This window comes from Mesocricetus auratus, unplaced genomic scaffold (genome assembly GCF_017639785.1).
Source record: "Mesocricetus auratus isolate SY011 unplaced genomic scaffold, BCM_Maur_2.0 Super-Scaffold_100010, whole genome shotgun sequence".
Lineage (NCBI taxonomy): Eukaryota > Metazoa > Chordata > Mammalia > Rodentia > Cricetidae > Mesocricetus > Mesocricetus auratus.
The window spans coordinates 6967857-6987684 of NW_024429194.1; the positions used below are offsets into that span (position 1 = coordinate 6967857).

The 19828-nt window shown below is 46.9% G+C and overlaps 1 protein-coding gene across 3 annotated transcripts in view; it reads left to right on the forward strand.

Annotated features, from left to right (window-relative positions):
* The window catches only part of Ralbp1 (ralA binding protein 1), a 36166-nt gene extending 19200 nt beyond the window's left edge, over positions 1–16966 (forward strand). For all 3 annotated transcript variants that reach the window (XM_040752932.1, XM_040752931.1, XM_005077165.4), the window contains exons 4-10: positions 1127–1476; positions 3001–3162; positions 4493–4624; positions 7782–7889; positions 13040–13161; positions 13350–13473; positions 15267–16966. In XM_040752932.1, coding sequence (XP_040608866.1) covers positions 1127–1476; positions 3001–3162; positions 4493–4624; positions 7782–7889; positions 13040–13161; positions 13350–13473; positions 15267–15512 — 1244 coding nt within the window. In that variant the 3' untranslated portion in view covers positions 15513–16966. The remainder of the gene's footprint in view (positions 1–1126; positions 1477–3000; positions 3163–4492; positions 4625–7781; positions 7890–13039; positions 13162–13349; positions 13474–15266) is intronic.
* The last annotated feature ends 2862 nt before the right edge of the window (positions 16967–19828 follow it).

Here is a 19828-nt window from a genome sequence, read left to right on the forward strand (position 1 = left end):
AAATGAGACATACTGCTGTCTTCATGTTTAGTGCCATTGACTTAATGCTGTCACTCTAGATAAGGGCCACGTTTGTTATGATGCCATTGAGGGCTTCAGGTGGGAAGTCAAGTCCCCAGTGCAAGTGTCACACCAATCAAAACGTTCAGATTAGATGACAATCTGCATTTGACACCGTCAGCCCTAACTTGTAGATTGTTCTGTCTGCAGTTTTGAATTTTAAAACCACAAAGCTGTTATGGTCACTGTCACTGAATTAGGTCACTTGGGACAATGGGACTGAAGACACTCAGAGTGTTTGAAAAGAGCTCACCTGATGCGCTGTTTTTTCAGTACGACGCCAAGGGCCAGGTGGTCGTACTTTAGAACCCGTGACTCTTACTTTCTTGTTCTAACTGGGTTCACATTAAGACATTAAGAAAAAAATTTTTGTGTGTGTCTATCTCAGTAGCTTTGTAGACCAGGCTGACCTCGAACTCACAGAGATCTCTCCTGCCTCTGCCTCCCGAATGCTGGAATCAAAGGCATGGGCAGCACCACCCAGCTTCAGATTAAGAAAATTCTTGAAGATTTCAAACTTTAAAATAGAAAGGAGGTGGCTATCTCATAGTGGAGAGCAGCCTCCAGTGAATTGGCCAAGCTAGGAAACTGTGTTACATCACGAGTAACTCACTCCCAGAGAAGCAGTTCACCCTCTGCCCTGGGAGAAGCTGCGTGTGAGGGAGCTTCATACTGTCTTTTAGACGGGGAGTTAAGTTGGCGTTCTATGTACAGTGTGTATGCTTGGATTACAGCTTCATTTCCCCTGGAATGTTTATCTAAGTACCATTATTCAAATATTTCCTGGATTAAGCATATTTTTTAATACACTGTAGCTTCTGGGAGTATTAAGTTTTTCTGTTCTGATTTTAAGTTCTTGTGTTTGTGAAGAAGCTCCGTGACCCATATGCATTACTGATTCCCACGGGGGGGGGTCTTGTTATGTAGCCCAGGCTGGCCTTGAACAGGCAGCAGCCCTCGTGCCTCAGCCTCCACACCTGGTTCCTGGCTGTCCCTGCGTCACCCAGCAGGCGTGTGTAGTGGTACAGAACCCATGTCTGATGTCTCCTAAATTTCACGTTTTAAGGAATCAAGTCAAAGGTAGACGAGCTGAAAGCAGCCTATGACCGGGAGGAGTCTCCCAACTTGGAAGAGTATGAACCCAACACTGTAGCCAGTCTGCTGAAGCAGTATCTGCGAGACCTCCCAGAGAACTTGCTAACCAAAGAGCTTATGCCGCGCTTTGAAGAGGCCTGTGGGAGGGCCACGGAGACGGAGAAAGTGCAGGAATTCCAGCGCTTGCTCAAGGAGCTGCCCGAGTGCAACCAGCTTCTGCTTTCCTGGCTCATTGTGCACATGGACCATGTGATTGCCAGGGAGCTGGAGACAAAGATGAACATCCAGAACATCTCCATTGTGCTCAGCCCAACCGTGCAGGTATGAGTCCTGCCCACCCTCTCTACTGACTCTGCAAGGCGGAAGCAGTGACTCCAAGGAGGCGAATGCCGGACACGCTGACATGCATGTTTCTCTCTCTGTGTGTGTGTGTGTGTGTGTGTGTGTGTGTGTGTGTGTGTGTGTGTGTGTGTGTGTGTGTGTGTGTGCGCGCGCACGCGCGCGCGCACGCATTCAGGTTCCTATGTACACTTGCCTGTGTGTGGCTGCACGTGTAGATGTATGCATATTTATGTGGAGGGCGTAGGACAAACTCAAGTGTTGTTCTTAAACACCAACCATTTTTCTCCGTTAGACAAGGTCTCTTCACTGCTCTAAACTGATAAGCTAAGATGGCTGGCCTGTAAACTGCAGGAATCTTTTGTCCCTGCCTCCCAGTCCTGGGATTACAAGTGTGTCCCGCCATGCCCGTGTGAATGACGGAGCTTGAGCCTGGGACTTCATGCCTGCACTATAGGTATTCTAGTGACTAAGCCACCTTCCTGGCCTCCTGCCCCTTCATCGCTGCCCAGGGATGGTTTCAAAGACTGTGTTTGCCCTTACAGTAAATGATATTTTTCTGTGCCAAAAGAAAAAAGACAGTAGCTCTAATCTTGTTTTGTTTGTTTTTCGAGACAGGGTTTTTCTGTGTAACCCTGGCTGTCACGGAACTCACTCTAGCTCTGCTTGCCCTGGAACTCACAGAGATCCACCTGCCTCTGTCTCCTGAGTGCTGGATTAAAGGCGTGCGCCACCATCACCAGGGGAAACAACTGTTTCTTTCTTTCTTTCTTTCTTTCTTTCTTTTTTTTTTTTTGGTTTTTCGAGACAGGGTTTCTCTGTATTGTTTTGGAGGCTGTCCTGGAACTCGCTCTGTAGACCAGTCTGGCCTCGAACTCACAGAGATCCTCCTGCCTCTGCCTCCCGAGTGCTGGGATTAAAGGCGTGCGCCACCAACGCCCAGCTGAAACAACTGTTTCTTAAATCTCTCAAATATTTTGTTAAACTGGGTTTCAGAATTTGCTCAATCTTACATTGTTAGTCATCATTGTCATAACGTGGATGCTTGGACCACAGAAGCTCCAGGGGGATTTTAAGAGAGTTTGAGCCAGGAAGACGTGTCTTTTGGTAGTTGTTCAGTCGTCCTGCAGAGCTGCCTTCCTAGCCTGGCAAGTCATGGAACACTGGTGCGTGTGTTCCCAAGAGGCTGCCAGCACCTCCCCCCTGTGTGCGGAAAGGTCTCAGGATAGAATGGAAATGATCAGTAGATACTTCAGACGGGAAATGCTAAGTGATGGTAATGATTTGTCCTGTACAGGCTTCTTCCCTTATGGTACTTGAGTACATGGTTCAAGCCAGGCTTTCATATTTTCTCCTTGAGTTGATGCTTGGTTAGTAGCCTGTTTTGTCCTTGCTGCACGTGCGGAGTCTCCTCTCTGTGTCCAGCATTAAAGGCTGCACTATGATGGGTGCAGACAGGAAAGACTGCTCCAGCGGTTTTCTGAACTCTGAGTCTGTTTTCTGCAGATCAGCAACCGTGTCCTGTATGTGCTCTTCACACATGTGCAAGAGCTCTTTGGCACTGTGGTTCTAAAGCAAGTGACAAGACCTCTGCGTTGGTCCAACATGGCGACGATGCCCACACTGCCAGAGACCCAGGCAGGCATCAAGGAAGAGATCAGGAGACAGGTGTGTACCTGGCCCTTGTCCCACCCAGCCCTGACCTTGCCCTGTGTAGAGTTGTCTTCCCACCTGGGCCCTGCTGAGCTGTTTGAGCCCCCCAGGTAACACACAGGATGCTATATCCATTGTAAGCTGTTGGCCATTTGCTATGATTTCTTATCGGCTAGCTCTGACTTAATATTTAACCCATAATTGCTAATCTGAGTATTTCCATGTGGTCTTCGCTTACCAGAAAACAGGGTCCAGACCTCTTACTCCTCTGGCATCCTACATTGTGCTGCCTGTGCCTCTCTTTCCCAGAATCCTTCTCGACTCCTAGTCCCACCTGTCTTGCTTCCCCATTGGCCAACAGTGCTTTATTCAACAACCAATAAGATAAGGACTTTCCCCATCATTGCCCTCCCCTTACCCCTCCCTGCCTGCTTCTGTGCTGGCCACAGGGGCTTGAGGTGATGAGCTCTAGTTTACTGAGTTGGTTCCTGTGCTCCTTCCTCCACCTTCTGATGCAGAGGTTGTGGTCCATTGAGTTCCTTGCAGACCTGGGGGTGGAGCCCAGGGCCTTACGCAAGCCCTGCAAGCCTCCCTCTGAGGTGCATTTTCAGCTGGTCCTAGTTTACATCACGTAAGTAAACAGCAATGGCGTAGCATCTTGCACTGTAAGAACTGGTTTTAAGCGCCTGCTCGGCTGATGCCTGTCATGCTAACTTTCAGCCAATTGTTCAGTGTTCTAGAGTCTTGGTATTCTCACCTTAAACAGATGAGCTCTGGAGTTCATGTGGGAGATAATGCATGGGGAGGACTCAGCCCACCACCAGGAGCTCAAAAATGTTTGATTTTCTAGACAAGGTGCAGTTGTTAACCATCAAATTTTACAGCTAGAATAGTGGAAAGGAAGTTTAGTAATTTACTCTGGTATAATTTCTAGACTATGTGACTGTTTTAGCTCAGAACCTGAGCTTTCCCACCTTCTACGTTACTTTGCTATCTAAAAGAAACCCAGTAAACGTGTGTGTGTGGGGGGGGGTGGAGAGCCTGAATAAAAGGCTTGCACACATTGTGTCTCCATGAACACTATCACTGCCTGTTTTCTGTCTGTTGACTTCTCCTTGGCGGTTGCCGTGAGGAGGAGACATAAAGGATGTGAATTAATTGCTGTTGAATTACTAGTCACAAACGATGAGGGTCTCATTCCCAGGTAAAGCAAATGAGGATGGGTGGAGAGAGGACTCGGCGCTGCTGTGTGGAGGCCGAGAGCCATCTTCCTCATAGGAGCTGCGTGTGCTGCTTGGAGATGACAGACACTGAACGGCACTCCACATGTCCTTTTGTTTTCTAGGAGTTTCTTTTGAATTGTTTACATCGAGATCTGCAGGGAGGGATAAAGGACTTATCTAAAGAAGAAAGACTATGGGAAGTGCAAAGGATTCTAACTGCTCTCAAGAGGAAGCTGAGGGAAGCTAAAAGACAAGTGAGTCACTGTCCTCCGTCCTGTGTCCACCAAGGGGCAGGGTGTGGCAGCGTCTTCCACAGAGCAGGCTTCCTCGGCCTGCCAGCCCCAAACTGTGACTGGAGATTTAATTAGTTACGAATGCTCATACTTATCTTGGGCTTGCCAATAGCTCTTATAACTTAATTTAACCTATTTTTCTCTTCACCTGTTTGGCCTTGGGGCTGTTTACCTTTCTTTCATTCTGTATGTCCTAGTTTCCTGCTTCCTATGTGTCTGTCTGTCTGGCAGCTGCCTGGCTGGCCCAGGGCCTCTCCCTTTCTTTCTCCCCCATTCGTCTCTCCACCCTAGACTCCTCTTGCTTACTCTTTCCCTGGCAGCCCCGCCTATCCCTACTGCCTAGCTATTGGCCAGTCAGCTCTTCTTAGACCAACCTGGTGCCTTAGGCAGGCAAGGTGACAGCAACACATCTTTACCTAGTTAAATGAATTCAGCATAAGCCAACACAGCACACCTTTACATAGTAATGTAATATTCCAGAATGCTACAGTAAGTTATTTCTTTTAAAAGTAATAGATAACATCCTTGTTGATGTTAACTCTCTGGTGGGAAATTTATTCACATAAGTGTGTGGTGTTCTGTGTTATTCATATTTTAGCTTGGTATAAATCAGATGTTTCATTAAGTTTAGAAGGTTTTTTTTTGGTTGGTTGGTTGGTTGGTTTTTTAAAATTTCCTGCCTGGTTTGTGTCTGTAAACAGCTTTCTAAGGGTGAAAAGCAGGCTGGGTGTGAGACCTTTGGAGTGAGTTTTGAAAGGAACTCAGGAATGAAGGCCCAGGAGGATTTTGCACATCAGGGCAAGAACTGTGTGCAGCCGCTGCTGCATATGGAGTGCCCAAGTCCGTCTTTGGATTTCATACTAGTTTAATGTGTGAGGCTTGGTTCAGTTTCCTGGCCACACCAAAGCTGAAATCCACATCCCTGAAGATCTTGCAGTCTCCATGCAGATCCAACAACAGGATTTAAGTGGCTCTCTACAGATCCTAGTTCGCACCCCTCAGGCCTGGAGAGTGGTGTGGGGATTGCTGCGTGCAGAGATAGTCACCTAGGTCCTGAGCTTCAGGCCACGGGCTTCGTGGGGGCACGGTTGGGCTGTGCACTCCAGGTTCAGGCCACGGGCTTCATGGGGGCACAGTTGGGCTGTGCACTCCAGGTTCAGGGCAGGAGCCCTTTGGGTACTTCTTTCCTCCCCAGCTCACTAGGTTGCCTCTCGTTTCCTGTCCTCCTTTATTTTTAATAGGATCTCATGTGGCCCATGACACTCTCAAACTTGCTCTGTAGCCAGGATGACCTTGACCCTGCTGCCTCTGCCTCCCGGGTGCTGGGTTACAGCAATGGGTCACCTCCCTGGCTTTGAATTCAGTGTCATGGGGCAGATTGCAGTTTTTGATTGTATGGCATTGTCCAGCACCCTTCATGTGATGACTTAGAACACAACTAGTGGAGGTTTGGCTTTTGTTTCTCATGTCATGCGTCTGTTTTGAATGAAGGAACCATGGTATAAGGGTGTAGAGATAGCTCAATTGGCAAAGTCCTTGGCTTTTGCAAAAGTAAGGACCAGAATTCAGTTCCCAGCACCTACATAAAAGCCAGATGCCATGACTTATGCTTGTAATCCCAGCTCTGGGTAGGTGGAGACAGGAGACTTGAGACCAGCTACTCTAGAGCAGTCTGTGAATTCCAGGTTCAGTCAGAGACATTGGCTCAAAAAATGAGGTAGAGAACTGATTGGGGAATGACACCCAACCAATGACTTGTAGCCTCTGTACACATGCACCAAGTACCCCCACACGTCTTTGTACAGGTGCCACGCACACAGAAATTTGCATTGAAGCCGGAGGCAGTATCAAAAGGGGATGGGTGTCTTCATTCTATCAGCTTGTGTGCCCCGAACCATTCTCTCTTTTTGATTTTTTTTGGGGGGGGGGGTCAAGACAGGGTTTCTCTGTGTAGCTTTGTAGACCAGGCTGGTCTTGAACTCACAGAGATCTGCCTGCCTCTGCTTTCCGAGTGCTGGGATTAAAGGTGTGCGCCACCACTGCCTGGCTCTTTCTTCGTTTGTTTGTTCCTTCCTTCCTTCCTTCCTTCCTTTTACCAAAATCACTTACTTACTGTTGCTGCACACCCAGGTCTCATCATGTCGACTTCACCTTTGAAGGAGAAATGACTTAAAAACAGAAGTAACATCACTCAGTGGATTAATGACTAAAAATAAGAAAAAAATGTGTTATCAGTTTAAACCACGATATCATCTTGGCACTTTCTTATAAAATTAAACATGATTACTCACCATATAACCCAGAAATTTATCCTCTAAGAGAACAATAACCCATGAGCCTTCACAGAACATGTGTAAAGCGCTCCTAATAGCTAAGAGCAGCAGAGGACCCTGAGTGGATCAGGAAGCTGAGGAGCACTCATGCCCTGGCCGCCACTCAGCAACACTGCCCTCAGCACAGGAGACAGGAGCATCCTAAAGCCAAGTGTGAAGCTGGGGGGCTAGATCCCTACTGAGTCAGTTCACAGCATCACACGTGGTCCAGAAGTGGTGAGCACATTCATCAGAAGTGAGCATTTTTCATAGTGCAGCCACAGGCCACGGGAACCCTGCATGCTATTTTCTTACTTTAAATTTTTTAATTTGTTATGTGTGTGTGAGTGTGCACATGGGTATGGACATGCCACAGCACTCGTGTGGACAACCAAGGACAACTTGGAGGGATCAGTGCTCTCCATCACCTGGGTCCCGGGGAGGGAGAGATGGATTCAGGGTGTCAGTCTTGACTGCAAGTGTCTACCACTGAGCAACCTGGCCATCTCTCTCCACATTATAGTCTCTTCTGTTTTGTGTTTCTGGTTTTGTGACAGGGTCTTTCTGTGTCATCCTGGAACTCACTCTGTAGACCAGGCTGCCCTCAAACTCACTGAGATCCTCCGTGGTTAATAACGTGCACCACCATGCCTGGTTCTAACCACATTATTTCTAAGCCCAGATAGCAAATGTCCTTCCATTATGTTAGATGGGGCACCCGACTGCTGCTGGGGTTTTCTTTAATTTTGGTTTGGGAATGTTTCACACACACCGGCTGAACAGTTCATCATTTGTGTCTTTAACAGGAGTGTGAGACCAAGATTGCACAGGAGATAGCCAGCCTTTCAAAAGAGGATGTTTCCAAAGAAGAAATGAATGAAAACGAGGAAGTTATAAACATCCTGCTTGCCCAGGTAAGCCAAACTCTTGTCAATTGAGGTCACCTGTTGGCCGTTTTCAAATAGAAGCTCAACTGTAGACTTTCACCCTGAGTTATAAAGTGAGAAGCTCAACTGTAGACTTTCACCCTGAGTTATAAAGTGAGAAGCTCAACTGTAGACTTTCACCCTGAGTTATAAAGTGAGAAGCTCAACTGTAGACTTTCACCCTGAGTTATAAAGTGAGGAGCTCAACTGTAGACTTTCACCCTGAGTTATAAAGTGAGGAGCTCAACTGTAGACTTTCACCCTGAGTTATAAAGTGTGAAACTCAGCTGTAGACTTTCACCCAGAGTTATAAAGTGAGAAGCTCAACTGTAGACTTTCACCCTGAGTTATAAAGTGAGGAGCTCAACTGTAGACTTTCACCCTGAGTTATAAAGTGAGAAGCTCAACTGTAGACTTTCACCCTGAGTTATAAAGTGAGAAGCTCAACTGTAGACTTTCACCCTGAGTTATAAAGTGAGGAGCTCAACTGTAGACTTTCACCCTGAGTTATAAAGTGAGGAGCTCAACTGTAGACTTTCACCCTGAGTTATAAAGTGTGAAACTCAGCTGTAGACTTTCACCCAGAGTTATAAAGTGAGGAGCTCAACTGTAGACTTTCACCCTGAGTTATAAAGTGAGGAGCTCAACTGTAGACTTTCACCCTGAGTTATAAAGTGTGAAACTCAGCTGTAGACTTTCACCCTGAGTTATAAAGTGAGGAGCTCAACTGTAGACTTTCACCCAGAGTTATAAAGTGAGGAGCTCAACTGTAGACTTTCACCCTGAGTTATAAAGTGTGAAACTCAGCTGTAGACTTTCACCCTGAGTTATAAAGTGAGGAGCTCAACTGTAGACTTTCACCCCGAGTTATAAAGTGAGGAGCTCAACTGTAGACTTTCACCCTGAGTTATAAAGTGAGGAGCTCAACTGTAGACTTTCACCCTGAGTTATAAAGTGAGGAGCTCAACTGTAGACTTTCACCCTGAGTTATAAAGTGTGAAACTCAGCTGTAGACTTTCACCCTGAGTTATAAAGTGAGGAGCTCAACTGTAGACTTTCACCCAGAGTTATAAAGTGAGGAGCTCAACTGTAGACTTTCACCCCGAGTTATAAAGTGTGAAACTCAGCTGTAGACTTTCACCCAGAGTTATAAAGTGAGGAGCTCAACTGTAGACTTTCACCCTGAGTTATAAAGTGAGGAGCTCAACTGTAGACTTTCACCCTGAGTTATAAAGTGTGAAACTCAACTGTAGACTTTCACCCCGAGTTATAAAGTGAGAAGCTCAACTGTAGACTTTCACCCTGAGTTATAAAGTGAGAAGCTCAACTGTAGACTTTCACCCTGAGTTATAAAGTGAGAAGCTCAACTGTAGACTTTCACCCCGAGTTATAAAGTGAGAAGCTCAACTGTAGACTTTCACCCTGAGTTATAAAGTGAGGAGCTCAACTGTAGACTTTCACCCAGAGTTATAAAGTGAGGAGCTCAACTGTAGACTTTCACCCTGAGTTATAAAGTGAGAAGCTCAACTGTAGACTTTCACCCTGAGTTATAAAGTGAGGAGCTCAACTGTAGACTTTCACCCAGAGTTATAAAGTGAGAAGCTCAACTGTAGACTTTCACCCTGAGTTATAAAGTGAGGAGCTCAACTGTAGACTTTCACCCTGAGTTATAAAGTGAGAAGCTCAACTGTAGACTTTCACCCTGAGTTATAAAGTGAGGAGCTCAACTGTAGACTTTCACCCTGAGTTATAAAGTGAGGAGCTCAACTGTAGACTTTCACCCTGAGTTATAAAGTGAGGAGCTCAACTGTAGACTTTCACCCAGAGTTATAAAGTGAGAAGCTCAACTGTAGACTTTCACCCAGAGTTATAAAGTGAGAAGCTCAACTGTATACTTTCACCCAGAGTTATAAAGTGAGAAGCTCAACTGTAGACTTTCACCCAGAGTTATAAAGTGAGAAGCTCAACTGTAGACTTTCACCCAGAGTTATAAAGTGAGAAGCTCAACTGTAGACTTTCACCCTGAGTTATAAAGTGAGAAGCTCAACTGTAGACTTTCACCCTGAGTTATAAAGTGAGAAGCTCAACTGTAGACTTTCACCCAGAGTTATAAAGTGAGAAGCTCAACTGTATACTTTCACCCAGAGTTATAAAGTGAGAAGCTCAACTGTATACTTTCACCCAGAGTTATAAAGTGAGAAGCTCAACTGTAGACTTTCACCCAGAGTTATAAAGTGTGAAACTCAACTGTAGACTTTCACCCAGAGTTATAAAGTGAGGAGCTCAACTGTAGACTTTCACCCTGAGTTATAAAGTGAGGAGCTCAACTGTAGACTTTCACCCTGAGTTATAAAGTGAGAAGCTCAACTGTAGACTTTCACCCAGAGTTATAAAGTGTGAAACTCAACTGTAGACTTTCACCCAGAGTTATAAAGTGAGAAGCTCAACTGTAGACTTTCACCCTGAGTTATAAAGTGAGGAGCTCAACTGTAGACTTTCACCCTGAGTTATAAAGTGAGGAGCTCAACTGTAGACTTTCACCCTGAGTTATAAAGTGAGGAGCTCAACTGTAGACTTTCACCCAGAGTTATAAAGTGAGAAGCTCAACTGTAGACTTTCACCCAGAGTTATAAAGTGAGAAGCTCAACTGTAGACTTTCACCCTGAGTTATAAAGTGAGAAGCTCAACTGTAGACTTTCACCCTGAGTTATAAAGTGAGGAGCTCAACTGTAGACTTTCACCCAGAGTTATAAAGTGAGAAGCTCAACTGTAGACTTTCACCCAGAGTTATAAAGTGAGAAGCTCAACTGTATACTTTCACCCAGAGTTATAAAGTGAGAAGCTCAACTGTAGACTTTCACCCAGAGTTATAAAGTGAGAAGCTCAACTGTAGACTTTCACCCAGAGTTATAAAGTGAGAAGCTCAACTGTAGACTTTCACCCTGAGTTATAAAGTGAGAAGCTCAACTGTAGACTTTCACCCTGAGTTATAAAGTGAGAAGCTCAACTGTAGACTTTCACCCAGAGTTATAAAGTGAGAAGCTCAACTGTATACTTTCACCCAGAGTTATAAAGTGAGAAGCTCAACTGTATACTTTCACCCAGAGTTATAAAGTGAGAAGCTCAACTGTAGACTTTCACCCAGAGTTATAAAGTGTGAAACTCAACTGTAGACTTTCACCCAGAGTTATAAAGTGAGGAGCTCAACTGTAGACTTTCACCCTGAGTTATAAAGTGAGGAGCTCAACTGTAGACTTTCACCCTGAGTTATAAAGTGAGAAGCTCAACTGTAGACTTTCACCCAGAGTTATAAAGTGTGAAACTCAACTGTAGACTTTCACCCAGAGTTATAAAGTGAGAAGCTCAACTGTAGACTTTCACCCTGAGTTATAAAGTGAGGAGCTCAACTGTAGACTTTCACCCTGAGTTATAAAGTGAGGAGCTCAACTGTAGACTTTCACCCTGAGTTATAAAGTGAGGAGCTCAACTGTAGACTTTCACCCAGAGTTATAAAGTGAGAAGCTCAACTGTAGACTTTCACCCTGAGTTATAAAGTGAGGAGCTCAACTGTAGACTTTCACCCTGAGTTATAAAGTGAGGAGCTCAACTGTAGACTTTCACCCAGAGTTATAAAGTGAGGAGCTCAACTGTAGACTTTCACCCTGAGTTATAAAGTGAGAAGCTCAACTGTAGACTTTCACCCTGAGTTATAAAGTGAGAAGCTCAACTGTAGACTTTCACCCTGAGTTATAAAGTGTGAAACTCAACTGTAGACTTTCACCCAGAGTTATAAAGTGAGGAGCTCAACTGTAGACTTTCACCCTGAGTTATAAAGTGAGGAGCTCAACTGTAGACTTTCACCCTGAGTTATAAAGTGAGGAGCTCAACTGTAGACTTTCACCCTGAGTTATAAAGTGAGAAGCTCAACTGTAGACTTTCACCCTGAGTTATAAAGTGACTCCCAAGGGCTTGTTCTGTTTTGTGGCCGTGCCCTGTGCTGTGTTTGTTGAATTGTTGTGTGGAGGAGAAGCCGCCTTCGTCTAGTTTCTTAGGTTCATGTGGTAGGCATTTTTCTTGATTTACAGGAGAGAATAAAGTTCCGGTTTCCTGTCTTGAAGGTTTCCTGTCTGAGGTGTTACCTCCATGCATGGGAGAAATGTCCATGTTTAAAGACAGAAAAGAGAAGTACCTTCCTTGATAGCCTTTCGTTCCTTATTGGAGCATGGCCATGGTGGCCACCCCTCTTGAGAAGCTGTCCCTCCAGCTCCTCACTCCTGCTGACTGCTTTGCAGGGTGGATGCGAGCCGACAGGGCCTCTGTATGATTATGGGTTGAGCGGAGTTCGCTCCTTCTGTATCTGGTGGGCATGGCTGAGTGCAGCGAGGAAGTAAAACCTGTAACCACCCTTCTCTGGTCTGCTTATACTTGACATGGGACCAGCCACACATGTAACCGCCCTTCTTTCTCTCTGGTCTGCTTATACTTGACATGGGACCAGCCACACATAATCTCTTGGGTTCTTCTGTTCCTGGTGACACTGAATCCTGAGAGACAGGAAGCCAAAGCAGACAGTTTTTAGATAGTGTTTACTTTATTTATTTTGGTTTTACGAGACAGGGTTTCTCTGTATTGTTTTGGAGGCTGTCGGTCCAGCCCGGCCTCGAACTCACAGAGATCCGCCTGCCTCTGCCTCCCGAGTGCTGGGATTAAAGGCGTGAGCCACCACCGCCCGGCTAGATTGTGTTTACTTTATTTATGTGCATTGAATGTGTTGCACACACCATGTTCAGGTACCTGTTGAGGCCAGAAGAGGGTGTTGGATCTTCTGAAGTTGGAGCTACATGTAGTTGTGAGTACTCCAGTGGTAGTGCTGGGAGCTGAGCCGGGTTCTCTGAAATAAGAGCAAGTACTCCTAGCCGCTGAGCAATCTGCTCAGCCCCCAGGAAGCTGAGGCAGGTTGACATTTGACCCTTGGTCTTGGGTGGTAGGCTCATAGGGGAGAGTCTATATGTTCTCAAAACAGCTTCGTGTAACTGCGGATTCTGAGGAAACAGTGTGGCTTTGGTTGAGTGGGCGACCCTGGAAAGGTGGCATTTCCTCTACCAGAGCTTGGAAAAGGTGTTCTGCAATCATTTCAGGAGAATGAGATCCTGACTGAGCAGGAGGAGCTCCTGGCCATGGAGCAGTTTCTGCGGCGTCAGATCGCCTCGGAGAAGGAGGAGATTGAACGCCTCCGTGCTGAGATCGCGGAGATACAGAGGTAAGGGGGGTTGGGGGCTGGACGTCCCTTCTGTGTTGTCTAAATGGGGACAGAGTGTTTAAACCCTCCTGCAAACACTTCTGAAATCCATCGCCTCAAGCTTCTCATCGGGTCTGAGAACAGCATTGGGAGGATTTCAGAGAGCTGGCCGCCAAGCCACGATAACATCCCCTATTGTCTCCTCCCAGTCGCCAGCAGCATGGCCGGAGTGAGACCGAGGAGTACTCCTCTGAGAGCGAGAGCGAGAGCGAGGATGAGGAGGAGCTACAGATCATTCTGGAAGACTTGCAGAGGCAGAATGAAGAGCTGGAAGTGAGTTTGGGAGGGCAACAGCCAGACTTGTGGAAAGGAGGTGAAGGGCATTCTTGCCTAGCCTGAAATGTGTGTTCTTGGCTGCTTGAAGTGTGGTAGCCTTGATCTTGGTGTACTGTACAAAGGGGCCTTTCTCTTTCGAGTCTTTAAAAGGTGGGTGTATCTGACCACGATTCCCAGCAGCCCTGCGTGGTCTACTGGAGAAGATGAGATGGAGATGGTAAAGCGAGGCACAGTTGTCTTTAGTCCTTGTCACACCTTGTAGTAGGAGTGACAGAAAGCAGCTTGCTGGGAAGGGAAGAGCTGATCTAAGTGATCTCCTTTCTTATCCCCAATGAAATGTGGTCTTTTGTGGTAAAGGGACAGCTTGTTTCATTCATGGTCACTGAACTGGCAAGCAAAGCATAGCCATACCCGCATGGGACTCAAGACTTGCTCAGAAGCTGGGCCTAGGGGCTCATGCCTATAATCCTAGCAGTAATGAGTGAGGCACGTGGATTTGAGTTGGCAGCCACCCTGTCTACAGACTGAATTTTAGGACAGTTGGGCTCGAAAAACAACAACAGAAGATATGAAAACTATCATTTTAGAGCGGGGAGTTTGCTCAGTGGTTAAGAGTCCTGGCAGCTCTTCCAGAGGACCTAGGTTCAATTCCCAGCATCCACATGGCACCTCACAGCTGTCTGTAACTCCAGTCCCAAGAGATCTGACACTTTCACATACACATACATGCAAGCAAAACACCAGTGCACACAAAATAAAATTTAAAAAAGATATTTAAGAATTGCCCAGGACCTCTGGCCATCCTTAGTGGAGAGTAGGCAGTGTTAGGGGAGAACACACCTGTTACAGCAGGAATCTGTCCTGCAGGAGAGGAACAGGGACCCATGGACATGACCCCGCAGTAGACCTGACTTAGAAGAAGACGGCTCCCTCCTCCAGGACAGGTTGCCCTCTGGCCTCCATGTATACCTACCTGTACCTGTTAAGTATGCCAGCACTCAGGAGGCAGAGGTCGTGGCTCTGAGACTGAGGCCTGCGTGGTCTACAGAGGGAGACCTAGCTTAAAAGAAAAGAGAAGGGAAGGGAGCAGGGGTGAGGTGCAGGTCGCTGGAGACCGTTGTTTAGACTACATCGGCACCTTATATTGATCTCTCCTTACTGAACAGGGAGACGAATGGCACACTTAGCATAGTGTTTTATTGTGCGGATTGTGTGGACCCCTTATCCACACAGCTTTCCTGTCATAGAGTACAAGTAGGGCTTATCCTGGTGCTTACCCATTTGAACAAAGGTCTAGTCACATGGCACACCCAGCTGCTTAGGATGCTGTGAAATACGAAGGACGAGGATAGGCCTCTGATGGATGCGGGAAGTTGCTGCCGAGAACCCAAACTCTGCTGGATGAGCGGTCATCGTTTAGAAGTGATTGTGCTTTCTCACAGACTTTAAGTAGCACATTTCGGATGTAGTCATAGGGATTTTGACATGGATAACAATCTCGGCTTTTATCCCAGCTCCAATTCCCTCTCCTAATTGATGCTAAAATTATCTTTGTACTCTTCTTGAAGGCTGTAAGAAAAGCCCATTTAAGCGCTCAGTACTTACTAAAATAACTGTTTCTGTCGATACCTTGTTTCCTAGATGTGTTTACTCTTTTGTAACTCCAGGCCGAGTTTACATTCTCTCCCATTCAGAGCTGTATTGATACTGTCACTTGCTCGTGTTCTCTGGGGTGGCTCCCTGTCCTTCTGACCCTGCAGAAGAGGTAACTGCCCTTTTTGTCACCCAAGATAAAGAACAACCACCTGAACCAGGCAGTGCACGAGGAGCGGGAGGCCATCATCGAGCTGCGCGTGCAGCTCCGCCTGCTCCAGATGCAGAGAGCCAAATCTGAGCAGCAGCCCCAGGAGGACGAGGAGCCCGAGAGGCGAGGGGGCACAGGCCCGCTGCCCTGTGACGGTGTCCTCGACGTCAAAGCAGCTAAGGAGCAGGTGAAGCCCTCCCCCAGCAAAGACCGGAAGGAGACGCCCATCTGAACTGCCTGCGGTCCGTGCACCTCACTGTAACGTTCAGCCGACTGCTGCTGCCCACGCTGCCGAGGCTCTCCCATCTCCTCTTGCACACGTCCGCCTCCTCGGCAGGCTCAGGTCCTGGGAGGGTGAAGCCGTGCTCACACCGGGGCTTACGGGGAACACACGCGTTTCCAGATAGTGTCAGCTTATTGGAGAATTCATTTTCTTTGTTAAAAGTAACTATTTTAACCCTTGAGTGGCTTCTTTTTAAACCAAAAATCGTCTTTCTTTGCTTTTTTTTTAAATCACAGCAGAATCAGGATGTCTTGTGGAAGGGTAGGAACCAAACCAGGCCACCTCTGCACCTGCCTTGTGGACACTCGTGGTCTCGCCAGCCCAAGGGGCTCTGGCCACTGTGCTCGTGCCTTCCACGCCCTTTGGTGCAGATTGCTCAGTGGGAGCTGCCTCAGGCTCTGACAGGGCTCCTCCACCCGCCCTGACACTTGGCTTCACGGTCAGTGCGAGCCATCAGGATGGCCTAGTTTGGTTGTGGACAGAGGCTACCTGTGCAGCCTGTCACCAGACTCGGCAGTGCGGGCCCAGTCACTCACTGCCACGGGTCAGCAAAGGCCTTTTAACTGAGGTGGTCAGAGGTGGCCACCTTGACCCTGAGGCACTAACACAAAGGATGCTCAAACCAGGAACCTTTTCCACAACTGAACTTCCAGGAAAACTCCATGGTCTCAGTTGTTTGCTTGGGCTAGGGTGTGCACACCTCCGCCAGGATAAGCCATGTAGATGCTCTCCCTGCTCATCTCCAGCAGCTGCCGAAGGGCTCCCTCTGACAAAACTGCGCAGCCGGAAAGTGACAGCTGCAGCCCATCCCGCCTGGTTTTGCTCCTAGATCAGGTGACTGCTCCAAGGTGACAGGGAGGCCTGGCTCTGAGGCAGCTGGCCAGATTGGGTTGTGCTGTCTGATGAGTGGCCCGGGGAAGGCCCCTGTGGCTCTGAAGACAAACCCCACAACCTGAAGTGAGAGGGCTCTAGTCTCTCCCCCTTCTAGTTAGTATTTATTTCAGCACCTGTCTGATGCGATTCTTTTTCTTTTAGCCTCTTCCTATTGCACTGATGTGACTTGTTGGCCATTATTTGATTTTTGTACGGAAAAAAAGCTTTGTTATAGAAATCAGCATACTATTTTTTTAAATCTGGAGAGAAGATATTATGGTGACTGGAAATACGGTCAAGTGTCAAATATAAACGTATAAACGCCTTGCTGTGTCCTGCCAGACATACTACATTCATTTTATATTTGCTGGCAATATTGAAGACTTCTTTTTGTTTGTGTAAACTCTAATTTCTATCAAGGTATCATGGGTTTTTAAAATTAGTATTTCATTACAAATGTCTCAATGTTGGTTAACTAACTTTTGCCAGGATTGTTACTGATCAAGGAAATAAATTCAACAGCCATTTGAGAAAAAAAGCTTTTTCTTGTACATTTTCTTCTTTGAAATAATTGCGTGCCAGCAGCTGGCACAGGCAGAGAGGCGTTTCAGGTGGGCGTGGCAAGACAGTCATTCACCTTGTGTTCCTCACTATGCAGACCATGTAGTTCGCTCCTGGTCTCCGTCCTTGCTCTCACCCATGCCTGCTGCCAACCGACTGTTTGCCCACAGAGCCAGTCTGCAGCTCCTGAACTCTGTTTCCTGGCACTGTGGGAAAGCAAGCTTTGCCTTCCAGGTCAGGTCCAGGCCCATATTGGTCCTGGTTGTTGGCGTTACAGAGGCTCGCATTTTAACTGTGAAATCAGGACGTGGGACAGTCAGCGTGTGCTAGGGATGGGCAGGGGCGGAGCATGTCTTTAATTCTCAGCACTTTGGGAGTTCAAGGCCAGCCTGGTCTACAGAGCAAGTTCCTAGACAGCCAGAGCTGTTACACAGAGAAACTCTGTCTTGAAAAAACAAAAATCTATTATTTAAAGCATGACAAATATCTGGACTCTCTATTTTGTATAGTTAAACTATACTACAGAATTTATGTAGGTGGCTTGGTTTACAGAAGGTTCCAGACACCCCATAAGAGGGGTGAAGATGTAGAGCAACTCCCAAGCAGGGACCTACAACTTCCATAGTGGCAGCTTTTCACTGCAGATGTGACTCTGCGAAATGGTGTTTCCAGTGGGCCAGAGACAGCATGGAGGGTACAGTGCTTGTACAGTGCTTAAGTTCAGTCCTCAAGACCCACGTGAAAAGCTGCGTGTGGGTTGGGGAGGTAGCTTAGTCTGTCAGTAGTGTTTGATGTGCAGCATGGAGACCCTAGTGTCCACATCAGCAGCCAGGAGTGCTGGGGAGAACCTGTAATTCTACCTCTGCACAGGTGTGAACAGGACCACCCCCAAGTTTGGTTGTCTAGGCAAGTCAGTGAGCTCTGGGTTCAGCGGGAGACCTTATCTCAAAACACAAAAGTAGTCTTTTATCCTTGGGAGATGTCATGTATACCTTGATTGTACTCACCCCTCCTCTTTCTGTGTCCTGTTTTGGTTTAAGAAGAACTATCGTAATAGCAGATGTCGTGGCCCTCTGGTTCTTAGAATCTCTTTGCACTTCCCTCCAGGATGCCCCTGAGCCTTAGGAATGGAGGTTGTTGTGTTGATTGGAACCAACACCACAGTCAGTTGGTCTCTGCATTTTGACCAGTTGTGGTTGTCGGTAAGCTACAGCAAAGAGAAGCACCTTTGATGGTCTGTAGGTAGGAGGGATAGTATTTAGAATGACTCTGGTTAGGAGAGTGGCCATCGTAGGTTCCCCCCTGTCCATGTTCTCACCAAGCATAGGTAGTTGGCTAAGTTGGCAGTGCTAGGCATGAACTTTCTGTTAGGTGGGCCTCAAGTCCAGCTAGGCAACTGTTGGTTACCCATAGGATGGAAGTGGCACTATTGTACCTTGTGGAATACTTTATCATGTGGTCACTATTGTGGTTCATTGGTGTGTTAGCTAGATGGGACTGTTGATAGCTTTCCTGTTGGCAGCTTGCTGTCTCCATCCCAAACCATCAAGAGCTAGTTCTCAGTGAGGCGGGAGATGCCAAGGGCAACAGCAAGGCCTGTATTGTTTGGGGATCTCTTGGACTCCTTGACCGACATCTCAAAAGGAGGTTCTTCATGCCTGGCACTGGGGTTTTTGTTAGGCATTCTGTGTATTTTGGGGGAAGTGTTGTCACTTTAAATAGCAAAACTTCCTTTATATAATACATATGAACTTGTGTGTATGTGGTTTTGTGACTAGCTCTATAGCCTTGGCTGTCCTAGACTCAGTGTGCAGACCAGGCTGGCCTCAAACTCAGAGATACACCTGCCTCTGCCTCTTGAGCGCTGGAATATAAGATGTCTGCTACCATGCCTGGCTCCACGTGTAGTTTTGAGTAATCATAAAATAATCTCTACAGCTTTTTTGATATCCTGAAGTGTTATTTATCCCTTCTCCCCCTCCAGGTAGGTCTCTACCCATTCTCCTCTTCTTAACAACTGTGTTTTACTGTCTCTTTCCTGGTATGTGATCTTCCAGGAATATTTGTGTCTAATGGTTCAGAACTAGTATCCACAAATACGAGGAAAAGGTGATGTTACTTTTCTGGGCCTGGGTTACCCCACTCGGCATAATATTTTCTAGTTCCATTCCTTACCTGCAGATTTAATGATTTCATTATTTACAGCTGAATAGTATTCCACTGTGTGTATGTACCGTATTATTTCTAGAGATGAGGTCTGGTGATTCTTATGGGTTCACCTGGAATGCTGGCCAGTGGGCTTCTGGGATTCTGCTTATACTGCTTCCCAGCACTAGGGTTATACGCACACACCACTGTTGCCCAGCATTTTTACATATAAAATGCTGGGGGTTGGAGCTTAAGTTTTTATGCTGTGTGGGAGGCACAGGGCCAACCTGATCTCTGTCCACCCTTTCCAGATGGCAGAGTCTACGGCTCTACAGCTTGGGATGAGAAACGAGTGTTTACCTACTCACTCGGCCCAGGGGTTTCCATCAGAGTCAGACAGTGGGTGTGGAGGGATACAGAGTACTTGGGGCTGTAGCATGTGGGTCCCAGGCAAGGCAGTGCTGAACATTCCAGCTGAGTGGAGGTGTGAGTGTTCTGACACACCACAGACTGAAAATTAACCCTAAAATACTGTTTTCATTACCACTGTCTCCAAAAACCGCAGCTGTTAGCATCGCTTGCAGAACTGGAGCTCTGGGGGCGAAAGTGGGTTACTGTAGCAGAGCATGAGCTTCTGAACTGGAGTAAGTAGATACGGTTGAGGCTACCCTCTCGCCCCAAAC